Source organism: Triticum urartu, chromosome 6A (assembly GCF_056163025.1).
Source record: "Triticum urartu cultivar PI428250 chromosome 6A, HENAU_Tu73, whole genome shotgun sequence".
Lineage (NCBI taxonomy): Eukaryota > Viridiplantae > Streptophyta > Magnoliopsida > Poales > Poaceae > Triticum > Triticum urartu.
Window position 1 is genome coordinate 442,529,046 of NC_141878.1, and position 16,145 is coordinate 442,545,190.

Sequence of the window (16,145 nt, forward strand, 5' to 3'; positions counted from 1 at the left end):
GGGGGTGGGCGTGCCCCCCACCCTCGTGGGCAGCCCGAGACTCTTCTGGCCCAATTATTTTACTTCCTGGCCCTCTTCTGGTCCAAAAATAAGTTCCGTGAAGTTTCAGGTCAATTAGACTCTGTTTGGTTTTCCTTTTCTACGATACTCAAAAACAACGAAAAAACAGAAACTGGCACTGGGCTCTAGGTTAATAGGTTAGTCTCAAAAATCATATAAAATAGCATATAAATGCATACAAAACATCCAAGGTTAATAATATAATAGCATGGAACAATCAAAAATTATAGATACGTTGGAGACGTATCAAAGACACATTTCTCCGATTTGGGTTCGAGCTTATCAGGTTGAAGCTTTTGCACATAAGCATCGCAACCCCAAACTTTAAGAAATGACAACTTGGGTTTCTTGCCAAACCACAGTTCATAAGGTGTCGTCTTAATGGATTTAGATGGTGCCCTATTTAACGTGAATGTAGCCGTCTCTAAAGCATAACCCCAAAATGATAGCGGTAAATCAGTAAGATACATCATAGATCGCACCATATCTAGTAAAGTACGATTACAACGTTCAGACACACCATTACGATGTGGTGTTCCGGCTGGCGTGAGTTGCGAAACTATTCCACATTGTTTCAAATGAAGACCAAACTCGTAACTCAAATATTCTCCTCCACGATCGGATCGTAGAAACTTTATTTTCTTGTTACGATGATTTTCCACTTCACTCTGAAATTCTTCGAACTTTTCAAATGTTTCAGACTTATGTTTCATTAAGTAGATATACCCATATCTGTTCAAATAAACTGTGAAGGTGTGAAAATAATGATATCCGCCACGAGCTTTAATGTTCATTGGATCATATACATCAGTATGTATGATTTCCAATAACTCTATTGCTCGCTCCATTGTTCTGGAGAACGGAGTTTTAGTCATCTTGCCCATGAGGCATGGTTCGCAAGTAACAAGTGATTCATAATCAAGTGATTCCAGAAGTCCATCAGAATGGAGTTTCTTCATGCACTTTACACCAATATGACCCAAACGGCAGTGCCGCAAATAAGTTGCACTATGATTATCAACTCTCCATCTTTTGTCTTCAATACTATGAACATCTATATCACTACTATCAAGATTTAGTAAAAATAGACCACTCATCAAGGGTGCATGACCATAAAAGATTTTATTCATATAAACAGAACAACCATTATTCTCTGATTTAAATGAATAACCATCTCGCATCAAACAAGATCCAGATATAATTTTCATGCTCAATGCTGGCACCAAATAACAATTATTTAGGTCTAATCTCGAAGGTAGATGTAGAGGTAGCATGCTGATGGCGATCACATCGACTTTGGAACAATTTCCCACGTGCATCGTCACCTCGTCCTTAGCCAATCTTTGCTTGACCAGTAGCCCCTGTTTCGAGTTGCAAATATTAGCAACATAACCAGTATCAAATACCCAGGCGCTACTGCGAGCATTAGTAAGGTACACATCAATAACATGTATATCAAATATACCTTTCACTTTGCCATCCTTCTTCTCCGCCAAATACTTGGGGCAGTTCCGCTTCCAGTGACCAGTCCCTTTGTAGTAGAAGCACTCAGTGTCAGGCTTAGGTCCAGACTTGGGTTTCTGCACTTGAGCAGCAACTGGCTTTCTGTTCTTCTTGAAGTTCCCCTTCTTCCCTTTACCTTTTTCTTGAAACTGGTGGTCTTGTTGACCATCAACACTTGATGCTCCTTCTTAATTTCTACCTCCGCAGCCTTTAGCATTGCGAAGATCTCAGGAATCCTCTTGTCCATCCCTTGCATATTATAGTTCATCACGAAGCTCTTGTAGCTTGGTGGCAGTGATTGAAGAACTCTGTCAATGACACTATCATCAGGAAGATTAAATCCCAGCTAAGTCAAGTGGTTGTGGTACCCAGACATTCTAAGTATATGTTCACTGATAGAACTATTCTCCTCCATTTTGTAGCTATAGAACTTATTGGAGACTTCATATCTCTCAATCCGGGAATTTGCTTGAAATATTAACTTCAACTCCTGGAACATCTCATATGCTCCATGACGTTCAAAATGTCGTTGAAGTCCCGGGTCTAAGTTGTAAAGCATAGCACACTGAACTATCGAGTAGTCATCAGCTTTGCTCTACCGACGTGATGCATAGCAATGAGAGCGGAAGAGTGTTGTCCACGTACCCTCGTAGATCGTAAGAGGAAGCATTATGACAACGCGGTTGATGTAGTCATACGTCTTCACGATCCGACCAATCCTAGTACCGAAAGTACGGCACCTCCGCCATCTGCACACGTTCAGCTCGGTGATGTCCCACAAACTGTCGATCCAGCTGAGTGTCGAGGGGGAGCTTCATTAGCACGACGGTGTGATGACGGTGATGATGAATCTACCGGCACAGGGCTTCGCCTAAGCACTACGACGATATGACCGAGGAGGATTATGGTGGAGGGGGCCACCGCACACGGCTAAAAGCAATCAACTTGTGTGTTCTAGGGTGCCCCCTGCCCCCGTATATAAAGGAGCAAGGGGGAGGCCGGCCGGCCCTTGGGCGCGCAAAGGAGGGGAGTCCTCCTCCTCCTAGTAGAAGTAGGACTCCCCCTTTCCTAGTCCAACTAGGAGGAGGAAGGGGGAAGGAAGGAGAGGGAGAAAGGGAGGGAAAGAGGGGGCGCCTCCCCCCTCCTTGTCCAATTCGGACTCCTCAAGGGGGGCGCGCGGCCAACCCTAAGGCCTCCTCTTCTCTCTCACACACAAGGCCCATGTTGGCCCATTAGATCCCCCGGGGGTTCCGATAACCCCCCGAAACTCCGATATTTATCCGGTGACCCCCGGAACTCACCCGGTGTCCGAATATAGTCATCCAATATATTAATATTTATGTCTCGACCATTTCGAGACTCCTCGTCATGTCCATGATCACATCCGGGACTCCTAACTATCTTTGGTTCATCAAAACATATAAACTCATAATACCGATCTTCACCGAACGTTAAGCGTGCGGACCCTACAGGTTCGAGAACTATGTAGACATGACCTAGACACATTTTCGGTCAATAACCAATAGCGGAACCTGGATGTTCATATTGACTCCTACATATTCTACGAATATCTTTAACGGCCAAACCGCCTAACAATATACGTTGTTCCCTTTGTCATCGGTATGTTACTTGCCCAAGATTCGATCGTTGGTATCTCAATACCTAGTTCAATCTCGTTACCGGCAAGTCTATTTACTCGTTTTGTAATGCATCATCCCGTGACTAACTCATTAGTCACATTGCTTGCAAGGCTTACAGTGATGTGCATTACCGAGAGGGCCTAGAGATACCTCTCCGATACTCGGAGTGACAAACCCTAATCTCGATCTATGCCAACTCAACAAACACCATCAGAGACACCTGTAGAGCATCTTTATAGTCACCCAGTTACGTTGTGACGTTTGATAGCACACTAAGTGTTCCTCCGGTATTCGGGAGTTGCATGATCTCATAGTCATAAGAACATGTATAAGTTATGGAGAAAGCAATAGAAACAAACTAAACGATCATCGTGCTAAGCTAACGGATGGGTCAAGTCAATCACATCATTCTCTAATGATGTGATCTCGTTAATCAAATGACAACTCATGTCTATGGTTAGGAAACATAACCATCATTGATTCAACGAGCTAGTCAAGTAGAGGCATACTAGTGACATTCTGTTTGTCTATGTATTCACACATGTACTAAGTTTCCGGTTAATACAATTCTAGCATAAATAATAAACATTTATCATGATATAAGGAAATATAAATGACAACTTTATTATTTCCTCTAGGGCATATTTCCTTCCGAAACCTGCAGGAAGTCTGGGACTGACAGTATGATGCTGGAAATTAGAGATGAGCACGACTTCATTGGAGTCGACCTGACGCCTGTTGAATTTGTGGAATTATTTCAGTTATTCAATCAACAAGCCCTCGACAAACAACTCATGACTTGCTACTGTCTGTAAGTATTATTTCTGTAATTAAGTCTCTAGCTCAGCTCATTATATAATTATCCTCACTATATATATTATGCAGATTGAAGATCGTCGAATGCAAAAGAGGACAAATCTATGACATTGGGTTCATTAGCCCAAATATTGTAAATGAATGGTCAGTACAAAAGTGAGCTGAAGATACTGAGAAAAACTTGCTAAATGTGTTCCTTCGACATCAAAACAAAAGGGAAATACTCTTTCCTTACAACTTCCAGTGAGTGTTACTGTCTTGTGCATATTCGGTTTCACTTACTCGCGGTTAAGTGTAATTGATGAGTTATGCGTGCACAGGTTCCACTTTGTTCTGCTATCCATAAAGCTTGATGGGGCAGTAGTAATTGTCTTAGACTCGAGACATAAAGAGCAAAAGGAGTGGGCGGACATGAGTGAAATGCTCCAAAGGCAAGTTCAATCATTATCGCACCATATCGGCAACTTTTGTTCATTTTCTAATATCAAGCAATCATTTTCTTTGTCGGGCAGGGTTTGGAAAACGTTCACCGGAATGGTCTCAGGTTTGAAGAAGGAGTTGCAATTTAAACACTCCAAAGTAAGTAGTACTAGCTAGTTCCGTGCATCTCTCATTGATTCTAGTTTCTTCAATACCATTCTCATGCTTGATTATCAGCTTGATTGAACTCTATTCTCGTAAAGTGCTTGTGGCAGGCACCCGGAAATAATTTATGTGGATACTACGTTTTTAAGTTCATTCGCAACTCGATCCTTGAGTGGGGCATAAGTTCAAAATAATTTGAAGTATGTAAACAATATTCACAATTTTTTATTACCATAAATTGTGTTGAGTTTCATTCATATATTCTGATCACAACCTGAACTGCCTGACTAACGCGCCTAAACTTCCCTCTGTACGAACCCGACCTTCGGGCTATCTTCGCAACCGTGGCTTCCCCCGCGAATTATTCTTGTTAGTCGTGTTCTATATGATGTTAGTGTAATCTAGAAACGTTTTTTAGCAACTAAATACCGGTTTTAAATAGGAATCTCTCTCGTTGGTAGATTTGCTCTTGGGTCATGATGAAATTGTGTTTTTTGCAATTTTACTGCCTCAGTTGTTTGACCTGAACTTCTCCCAGTGCTAGGTTGAACTTCCGCCAACATTGCCCAAATGGGGCTTGCGATATACCATTGGAAAGCTATGAACACCAGTATCATGACCAAAGTTGAATTTTTGGAAAAAATGTAAGCGGTTTAAGAGCAGTTTTGAAAACCGTTTTTTCTTCATACAAAAAACATGAATCGTATTTTCGATCACATTTCTGAACCGTTTATCGAAATGAGGCAAATAATATGGCGTTGGAAAGCTGCTGCAAAACCGCTCCTTCCACATGTTTAAAGTTTTCTCTAATTCCCTACGGTTAAAGAGTAATTTGGAAAATCGTAAAATTTTGCAAACTGAACATCCGAGTTCATATTTTTGATGTCATTTCTAAACAGCTAATCCAATTGAGGCAAATGATATGGCGTTGGAAAGCTTATGAAAATATGCTACTTTTTCATGTAGAAAGTTTTTTCTAATTTTGAACGGTTTAAGAGTAATTTAGAAAATGGTACAAGTTCCACCGAGTTTGTATTTTCGATCTATTTTTTTAACCATATGTACGAATGCAGCAAATGATACGGCGTTGGAAAGCTTGAGGAAATGCGAAACTTTTTGGTATATATTATTTCTCCCAATTCCTTACTGTTTTAAGTCAATTTTAAAAATAGCTAAAACGTATTTTCGCCGTAATTTGTAAAAACTTTATCAGAATGGGGCAAATAGTATACCGTTGAAAAGCTAAGGAAAATGCGAAACTTTTTCATGTTGACATTTTTCTGTGATTCCTAGCCATTTTCAAGTAATTTTGAAAATGGCGAGATCATTCATTCTGCCTTTATCGCGAAACATATTCTTCGAAAATGCACCACGTGAAGAACCTGAACTTCTTGGCATATCTACTTGAACTTCACGCTATTTTTTACGTGATTTTTTTGCTCGTAGATCTCCATCAACTGCTAGTAGCTCTCCATCCACTCACCGGAATTGAGCAAGTGATATACCGATGGAAAGCTGTTGTAAACACGCAACTTTCCAGTGTTGTTCATTTTTCATACTCGCAACGATTTTAAAAGTTTTTTATCTGAAATTCATTCAGCGTAGTAGTTGAACTTCCTGTTGTTTTCACGTTGAACTTCTGTGACATATTTTCATTTCTAATTTTCTCATCCATTCGTTAATGTTACACGAATGATATTTCTTTTGTACAACCTATCTCACAATAATTTTTCATCCGACCGAGGACTTGAACTTATAACAACAAAACTTTTAGTCTTTGCTTTTTTATTCTTTTTAATACAAAATTCACACCGTGTAGTACGTGAACTTCTGGTAGTTATCAATCTAAACTTCTCTCAGTTACATGAAAATATCTGAGTTTTTTATGAATATTAATTTGAATTTCTTATTGTTTTTTACGAAATTCTAAAGCGCTCTATTTTAAAAAGTTTAACTTCTTGTTATTTTATTTTTGAACTTCTTGTTTCCATTCTTTAATAACGAGGAAAATCTGAGTTTTCTATAATCATCGAACTTCTCCATCTTTTTAATATGGACTTCCTGGTTTTATTTCTTAATCTTTTTTTAGAAAATTTTGAAGCGCTCTATTTTTAAAAGTTGAACTTCTTGTTATTTTATTTTTGAACTTCTTGTTTCCATTCTTTAATAACAAGGAAAATCTGAGTTTTCTATAATCATCGAACTTCTCCATCTTTTTAATATGGACTTCCTTGTTTTTATTTCTTAATCTTTTTATGAAATTTTGAAGCGCTCTATTTTTAAAAGTTGAACTTCTTGTTATTTTATTTTTGAACTTCTTGTGTTTCATTCTTTTAATAACAAGGAAAATCTGAGTTTTATATAATCATTGAACTTCTCCATCTTTTTAATTTGGACTTCCTGATTTTATTTCTTTTAGTAACAGAAAATCCTACTTTTTGATAGATATCGATCTGCTCCATTTTTAAATTTGAACTTCTAGGTTTATTTTAACAGAGAAAATCTTTTTTTATGAAATTGTTTGAGATGCCTTTTTTAATGACCTTCTTTGGGTTTGTAACAAGCATTTAACTTCTTCATATTTTTAATTTAAACCTATAGGATTTTTCTAGAAACGAGGAAAGCTTTTTTATAATTTTGTTTTAACCATTTTTCAGAATAAGAATATTTTATACACCTTGAAAAGTTGTTCAATAGGAGAAACTTTTTAACGCAGAGCATTTTTATTTCAAATTTTTGATGGATTGAGAATTATTTTAATTCGCAAAACAACATTTTTTTGCGCTTTTTGCACATGTAAATACACGGTGAACCTCTCTCACAAGTATTTTTTTAACTCCCCGGGCCAAGCACTTGAACATCTAGCAAACAAAATTTGTAGGCTTTGCCTTTTTATTATTTTTTGTCTCACACGAAATGCACACCATGCAATATGTCAACTTCCGGTAGTTAGCAATTTGGACTTCTATCTGTTTCACTTTAATAACAGAAAAAACAATCTGATTTTGTATTAACATCAAACCGCTCTAACTTTTTTCTTTGAACTTCTTTTGTGTATTTTAGGAAATATGAAGATTGGAGTTTGGTTAGAAAAATTGAACTTCTTCATTATTTCAAATTGAACTTATTGGTTTTATTCTTTCATAACTGGAAAAAAATCCATTTTTTCAAATAAATATCAAACTGCTTCGCTGTTTCCAATTGAACTTCTTGGTTTTATTCTCTAGTAACGAGAAAACCTGAGTTTTTTACATCCATTGAGCTACTCTGTTTTTTAAAATTAAACTTCTTGGTTTTAATCTTTAGTATTGAAAAAATACCCAAAATGGCATTGTTTTTTGTTTTTGTTTTTTGAGCGTCTAAATCCTAGTAGGTTTTAACATACTTTGAACTTCTGTGTTACTTTAATTTGAACTTCTCGACCATATTCTTTTTGTCTACTCTATAATGCTTCTCTTGAATTTTTTTGTAATTAATTGCAGCCATGCTATGACCGGACTAAGATGAACAAAATTAATAGTTTACATAAGCGTAAAAACAAATAGGTGATTTGCACTGCATAAACGACCAGATCAAAAATAAATTCCTTTCATAGTGACTCCTAAAGCGAAACAATGAACCAAAGTGGTTGAGTACAGAAATGGCAAAGAACACAACTTGGACAGTGCCATTTTTTGTTTTTCACATGCAGCGACGCGTTAGGCTGTGCCTAGATGTCCCTGGAGCGGTGGAGGCCCCACTACCGCCGTCCCTGTACTTGATAGTAGCTTGGGTGTGATGGTTGCGCCGTTGCTCGGGCTATGCACAACAGCGGATCGGGAGATAGCCTGCATCAGCATGGGGCAGCGATGAAGGCCACCACTAGCACCCCCTGGAGGTCAGGTATTAGGATGGTGCAGATCAGCGTCGGTGACACGTAATTGTTCTATTCATGGACAAATCACCTCATCAAACGAACATAGTTTATAAGAATTTTAGAGAGAGGAAGAGAAAAGGAGCATGGTGGTCAGGGCTAGCCGTGAGAGGTGGAGGCGCAAAAGGGGGACTTCACCAGTTGGATTCAGAGGAGGTGGGGCAGTGGTGCTGCTCTCGAGAGTTATGTAAGAGGGAGATCGGGGGAGTTGAACGCAATGGGATTGCGGCGTTGAACGGCCTTCTATTGCAGCATTGAACGACCTTTGACGCTGCAGTTGGGGAGGCGCGCGAGCTCCATCCAGGAGGCTCGCCATGGCGGCTAAGCAGGGAGAGCGCACTAGCACCCAGGAGCAACAGCAGGTGACGAGGACGAGGAAAGACAGGGAGCTGTAGGGGAGCCATGATAGATCTCGCCGGCCATGGCTCGATCTGCAAGTGGGGACGGCGGCACGGTGGAAGAAACAGTGGCAGAGGGCAGGCCGTGTCGGAGGGGAGGGAAGGTCGCGGGGGAGTGCGGGGAAGGTCAACCGGAGGGGAAGTTGGGGCGGGTGGAAGGGAGGTGGTCGGGGCAGAGGACGATGGTGGAGGTGGTCGGGGAGGTGGTTGTGGGCGAGGACGGACGAGGCTGGGGCGATGGATGGACACGGAGGTGGGGCCCAGGGCGGCGATGGAGGTGATTGGGGCAAGGATGGCGGCGCCGGAGGTGGTCGAGGGGAGGATGGCGGCGGAAGTCATCGACGGGAGGACGGCGGCGATGGAGGTGGTCGGGGCAGATGGCGTGGGCGACCGGTGGTGACAAGATCCAGGCGGCGCGCTGGACGGGCTTGGAGGGGCGGTGCGGTGCCGGCGGGGAGGGGTAGTGCGGTGGCTTGCACAGGGAGGAGAAGGTCGTGGGCTGTTGTAATGGGCTGTTCGGACTATTTTTTTTTCTCTGCTCGGGATCCCGGGAGCATCCGCTCGGCCCCTATATAGCCGTTCTGTGATCCAAATAACTATTCTAATCCTGGGATTAGAATAGTGTTGTCATATATATATATATATAGGGTCGCGCTATTCGTCACCCTGGGTGAGGAATAGTTATTCTTCATCCCCCCCCCTATTTTACCATCAATGCACTGTAATTTTACGTTCCATAAGTTTTGTCTTATTTCCGATGTAAAAAGGGACCGTAAGAAAATATATAATCGCCGTAAAAAATATTTTATGTTATGTAAAATTACAAACGTAAAAACATAGTCTAAAATACACATAAACTGCAAATTTTCTTGTCTTATGACATATATTTTTATTTTTCTTATGTCAAATTTTACGTAGTGAATCAATAGGAATGTAACTATTTGAATTCGAAACGTAATTTAATTATGAAATGATCGTAAGATTACCTCGGGTGAAGAATAACCTATTCTGCACCCTGGGTGATGAATAGTAACACTATATATATATATATATATATATATATATATATATATATATATATTGACCCCCTTCTTTAAATTAGATCTGGAAGATGCGGGATGAACTCCATGATCGCATACGAGCAATTCAAGAGGAATGGACGGAATTTTTTCTTGACCACATCATACCTCAACATGGAGAATACCATATGGAATTGCACAATGTTGGTAGATGATGTCAGGGAACGTAAGAGATGTTATATTGTATATATATAGTAGCGTAGGATAGATCTACGAAAACTTATTGTTCAACCAAGCACGGAGAAAGAGAGGTCACTTTCTCTCTATATGTAGTAGCTAGCTAACACAATATGAAACCCCTAAGCCCTCCAAAACCCCTACCCCCCCCCCCTTAAAAAAACAAAAACCGCAGAGCCCGGGAGCTGTTGACGCATAGTTGCCTTTTAGTCCCGGTTGGTGTTACCAACCAGGTCCTCATGTCTGGGCGCCCCACAGCGACCACGTGGAGCACCTTTAGTCTCGGTTTGTAAGCCAACCGGGACTAAAAGGAAAGGGCATTAGTCTGTATCGTTTTGTCCCGGTTGCAGAACCGGGACTAGTGCCCTGTTTTCTACTAGCGTCGTTACTCACTCTTACGGACTCCAGTGAGCATTTGGCTACTGGGTGCAATCGTTGGGAGATGGTAGCGTGGGGTATCTTCAACCGGTTTGGATGGCGACCCATTATTAGGATATGTGTTTAGTCATCTCATCATGTTTTTATGCCGGTTGTGGCTTAATTTTCTTTTGCCCCGTTTGCGAGTTGTACTGGATTACAGACTTTGTATTTCGTTGGCACCTTTTAATAAGGACGTCGATAAGTGCCACATGTGTGGGCGTTAGGGAGTCCGTCCACACATTTTGTGTGGTGTATAAGAGGAACAGCCCACACACCTACGTGTGGGCAAAACAATTAGCGCCCACACACCTCTTTTTTTCCCTCCCGATCCCTCTCACATGCGTGCGTGTGGGCGAAGTTGATAACGCCCACACGCCCGTATGTCAGGCCTCGTACCTCTTGGTCCCGCACGCCACGCGTGACGGTCACCGCGCGCCCGCAGTTGCCATGGTCCAGACCCTCGTCCATGTTCGTTTAATTGCAGTTGCCATGTCGCTGAACTACGGATGCCATGTCGGACAACTGCAGTTGCCATAGTTGCTCAACTGCAGTTGCCATGTATGGTCTGATCTAATGTAGTTGCCATGATTTCATAACTTTAGGAGTTGCCACATACTAACACTAGGCAGTTGAGAGAGTTGCCATGTGCTTACAAGCATGCTAGGGCAGTTGCCATGTAAAAAGAAAGAGTTGACATCTGCTTACGTGCACGTTAGGGTAGTTGCCATGTACATGCACGTTAGGGCAGTTGCCATGTACCATGCAAAAACATATAGCAACTCGGTAAAAGAGAGTTGCCATCTGCTTACGTGCACACTAGGCAGTTGCCGTGTACCCTGCAAAACACATGGCAAACTCGGGTAAAAAAAGAGAGTTGCCACCTGCTTATAAAAGCACATTAGGGGCAGTTGCCATGTGCAGTGCAAAAACACATAGCAACTAGCAGCTTGGGTGTGGGAGAGGAGAAGGGCGTGCGGGCAAGATGCCAAATGCCCACACACTAGCCCTTGTGTGTGCGTGCAAAGTGGCGTGTGGGCGAACTGTTGAACGCCCACACACCAGCCCCTCCTATGTGGTGAAACGACCGTGTGGGCGACCGGCTGCACGCCCACACACCAGGCCAGTCTTACGTGGCACTAGAAACATGTCAAGATTCGTGCGCTCATGAACGGACGCGGATCCACGCGTGTGGGCGAGATGCAAACGCCCACACGTGTGGGCGTTAACGTTTCCGTTTAATAATATGGCCGCATGCATCTGTCGGATGCAGAGGTTAGGGGTGTGATCCTCCTTCTCAAAAAAAAATATTGGTATAGTAGTACTAACAGTAGAATTTGTGGTTTCCTTTTTCCTTGAGATGTGCATCTAACTTGGATCCAAAAGTCGTGGCATGATAGATGCATGTTGGAACAAAACTTGATTAGAGAGTTCAGTTTCAAAAGACATTTTAATGCTAAACTGGTAGTTTAGTGCACTGCGGGGACTGGTGCACTACTAATTTTCTCACACCCAAAGCTCACACCCCGTGATACTCCTTTAACCGGTGACACGGTCGATCTCGCAATGATTCCGGGACCTCATCGACCTGAGGTCGTCGTAGAAGATGATCATTGTCCATTCACGCTGCGTGACCGCTGCTTTGACCTGTGATGGAGTAACCTCTGAATCTCATCCTGATGAGCCTGAGGATACAACGCCGGAATTAATGGCGGTTTTGGTCGGGAGCCCGTGTTCGTTTCGGCGCCACAGCTGTGGCACGTTGCGCAATCATTAGCATGCATGCCTGATGTGCACACCGTCGTCTCTGTAACTCCTTCGCGTGTACATGTTGTGTCAGGCCCGGCCGTCTGCGCAGTGTACATTAGCGCATGCATGCATACGCCCGGCCAGATCACCTGCGCATGCACAGTGGGCACCGGTTTGAGTAGTTGCTGCGCGCTGCTGCTGCTACCACGCGTTAGTGTAGCTAAGTCCATCACATGCACAGATACTCGTACATAGAAAGTACAGTACTAGTATCTCTATTGCCTACGGGAAAGAAATGCATGCATGCATGCACATGCAGTACTGGTACGTGCATAGATCGAGTGAACATATATCTGCAGTACATCGATCGTACAAGTATAAGGAGCCGTCTCATCGTTCACCCTTCAAAATATAAGGAGCGGATCGATCGATCAAAAAGTGGATCGGTGGATGCACTTTGCTCGCTCGCTCGATCGATCGAGCACTTGCATGGCTACGATGGACGGATCGGAGCAGGTGATCAGAAGCAGGTGGTGGTGTTGTCGCCGGAGGAGGAGGAGTTGTCGTCGCAGGGGGGGTGCGTGTGGCGGCCCTCGTACGTGGTGATCACCATGCGGCAGTCCGTCGACAGCCGCTCCACGCGCTTCTTCACGCGGCAGTTGCTGTGCGTGCACCTGAAGTAGCTCCTGCATGGCCAAGGCCAACAAAATGTTTACAGTATGCATGATGTGTTTTTTTACTATGATGTTTACACTATGGGGTATATGTGCCCCGCTTTAGGTGGTAGTACTACTACTACTCCAGAACCACTTCTAAAGGAGATCAGAATATATCTATTCTTCAGCAGAGCAGACAAATCATTAGCCAGTACACAGTTTGCTGAAAACCAAGCTGCCAGACCTATATATGGCGCACTGACTGACCTAGCTAGCTGTCGTCTGAAGTCTCAGACTCTTTGAAGAAGCACAATCATCTTAAAATGTCCGTTCCATTTGTCCTGACGCATATATGCAGGAGGCAATGCATGCATGGGCGTCTACTATATCCTAGTAGTATTTGCCCTATCACGATTTTTTTTTCTATTCTTCTTTTGCTACATTGATCAAAGGATAACAACTATGAAATCAGTATAAAACGTGGGAAAATAATGCGTTGTAATTTGGAAAAGAATATAAAATTTCTAGATGCATATATAGATAACAGTTAGTACTCCATGAACCAAACATGTTTAATGAATGGGACACACTAGTTGAAAACTAACTTTAAACATAGATACAATGAAGTATCTCATTTTGTCTCGTGTATATGCATATATATACACGAGAGCTTTTTTCGGTATATATGCATATATATATATAGCTAGGTAGAGGTGCCTAAATTATATATACCACCGCTAGTGATCCGTGCAGCTTTATCGCATGCTACTTCTCAGCCATATATTTGTTCGTGTGCAAGATGATATCCCTTCTACAATCTCCTCTGTCATAATGCCACTGCCTTTCCACACGCCCCTGCTGTTCTTTTAGAAACTTTACTGTGTGACAATAAGTACTCCTTAGTTCACCCGTTCTACTAGTCTAATAAGAATAAATTAGCACCGGTAGATGGTTTGGAAGATTCTTTTTTTCAGATAATAGAAGAGAACTCTCTTAGGCCTTCTGTATTTATCTGAAGAAGCACACGATCGAGACCCAGGTGATTCGAAACAACTGAACTATATGTATGGACTAGTTAAGCGCCTGTGTATCCAATGAAAGCATTTTTTTTCTTATGAAGTATACCTCAAAACCACAAATTAAGAGAACTTCCTTTAACGAACCAACTTGTGGTTGGATTGTTAGAGGAACAGTGGTATCCCCAGCCTGCAAGCGTTCAAGTCCTGATGCTCGCATTATTCCTGGATTTATTTCAAGATTTCCGGCGAAGCACTTTTAATAGGAGGGGACGTTTCCGTCGACGACGAGGCGCCTACGGTGACTTCGTAAATCTCAAGATGATATGTCATCTCGGTCTCTCGAAGGTGCTCATAGGGATAGGGTGTGCGCCTGTGCGTTCATGGCGATGAGTGTATGCGTGTATGTATGAACGCTTGCATTTGTACCGTGTTAAAAAAAAGAGAACTTTCTTTATTCTATGTTGAGAGCGTGTTTCATGTATATTACTTTGCGCTCAGAGTACATCAGGCTATTAAGTATTCTCAGATATGTACCCATAAAAACAGCTTGCACGTACTACGTACTGCGGTATTGTTGCAGGCTAATTAATCTCAAATCAGGTCCCCCCTGGATCTGTTAGCCACAATTTAATTGAAGCAAATAGATCATTAACTGAAGCAAATAGATCGATATCTCTCTAACCTAGTTACTTCTGAAGCTGCTAGCTCTCAAGGCAAAAGATTAACCTACCACTACCACATAAAACTGACCCTTTCAAACAATCTGTACGAGCTTGTACTCGATCCTAGCAGAGACGGGCAAAGGTCATGAGGAGTTCGTAGAAAATAGCAGAGACACGGGCAAAGTTCTTCAGGAGTTCATAGATAACAGGTAAAAATGGAAATAGGTTAGGGTTCTTAATTGCTTATAGAACCGAAGTACCTGGGATGCAGACTGTTCTTGACAACCTTCTGCCCGTATTTCCTCCACTTGTAGCCATCGTCAAGTACATCCACGTCGCTTCTGGTCTGGAAGCAAAACCTCGGCTCCCTCATCTTCCTCCTCACCTTCATCTTCCCCTTCTCCCCCGCCAACATCGTCGAGCCCCTCCACCTGTACGCTCACACGCACACCACAATGGCATCAAACGCTAAACATGCAGTTAAATCTCATGAACATAGCAACATTAGCTAGGTACAAACGCATCCCGTAACATGCTCTCGCTCACTGACTCACATACCATGTATTACTAGAATAACCATTACAGGCAGTGGCACCCTCATAGCCAACTCTTGCCGTCACCGACGTGCCCACCTGATCAGGAAGAGACATCAAATTAAAGGCATCAATATGTAATTGATCATCTTTGTAATTCTCTATATATGATTATGAAGCTAGCAAAGAGCATACCTCCTCAGCTCCAATATTAGGCATGAAACCGACCGTGGGCTTCTCGCAGACGATGGCAGGCGCGCCGGCGGAGTGGCCGCTGCCGAGCGGAAGCGCCGGCAGCGGGTATAGCCCACAATGGTCAGAAGAGAGCATCAAGGCTTCTTCCTGGTCGAATGGCATCTGGAGAGGCTTGGGATGGAAGGGTAGTTGAAGTGGAGAAAGAGGAACAGGTGTGGTGTAGTAGTGATCTGGCACACTGAGGTTAGGAAGACAGTAAGCCATCCCCAATTGGCTCCCTTGATCCATGCATATATGCATGTAGATCGTGGCGTACTGAACACAAGGTGGTTCTTGGGGGCACAGAATTCTTGAGATAGACTTGTCAATCTCTCTCTCTCTCTCTCTCTCTCTCTCTCTCTCTCTCTCTCCTGAGAGACCTCTCTCTCTTATTTTTTCGTGTCAAATTCTGATAGGGTTGATGTCTCTAGGTTTGAAGTGGTGGGCTATGGTGCTCTGGGCGCTGGTCTAAGCTGCCCCCTTTTAAAGGGCCTTTTTGGCTCAAGTTGTGTCGTGGGTACAGTACTTACTTCAGTAGCAGCTGTTTGCCTTCTTGATAGCTAGCTACTGGCTGCTAATTCACCACCTCTTAGCTAGATATCGGGTATGACTTTCTAGCTCAATACACAGATGCCTTTTATTATTATTTTTCTTACGTAAAACAGTAGCATTCTAGCTACCGCATGCCTTTATATTTTGTTTTG

The 16,145-nt window shown here is 42.6% G+C and overlaps 1 protein-coding gene across 1 annotated transcript; it reads right to left on the reverse strand.

Annotated features, from left to right (window-relative positions):
* Positions 1-12,613: 12,613 nt before the first annotated feature.
* LOC125512221 (putative WRKY transcription factor 2) lies at positions 12,614-15,893 on the reverse strand. Its single transcript, XM_087526859.1, has 4 exons — positions 15,403-15,893; positions 15,233-15,306; positions 14,935-15,105; positions 12,614-13,023 (listed from the first exon to the last, which is right to left on the reverse strand). Exons 1-4 carry the CDS (start codon positions 15,700-15,702, stop codon positions 12,858-12,860), a joined length of 711 nt encoding a protein of 236 aa, XP_087382985.1. The 5' UTR covers positions 15,703-15,893; the 3' UTR covers positions 12,614-12,857.
* Positions 15,894-16,145: the final 252 nt, after the last annotated feature.

Bases quoted from the DNA above. Each gene is read 5' to 3' on its own strand.
- LOC125512221 (XM_087526859.1), bottom strand. From the start codon at position 15,702: ATGCATATATGCATGGATCAAGGGAGCCAATTGGGGATGGCTTACTGT. The intron at 15,307-15,402 runs GTATGCTCTTTG...CTTCCTGATCAG, and splicing joins CTAATATTGGAGCTGAGGAG to GTGGGCACGTCGGTGACGGC. The intron at 15,106-15,232 runs GTATGTGAGTCA...GTGAGCGTACAG, and splicing joins GGTTATTCTAGTAATACATG to GTGGAGGGGCTCGACGATGT.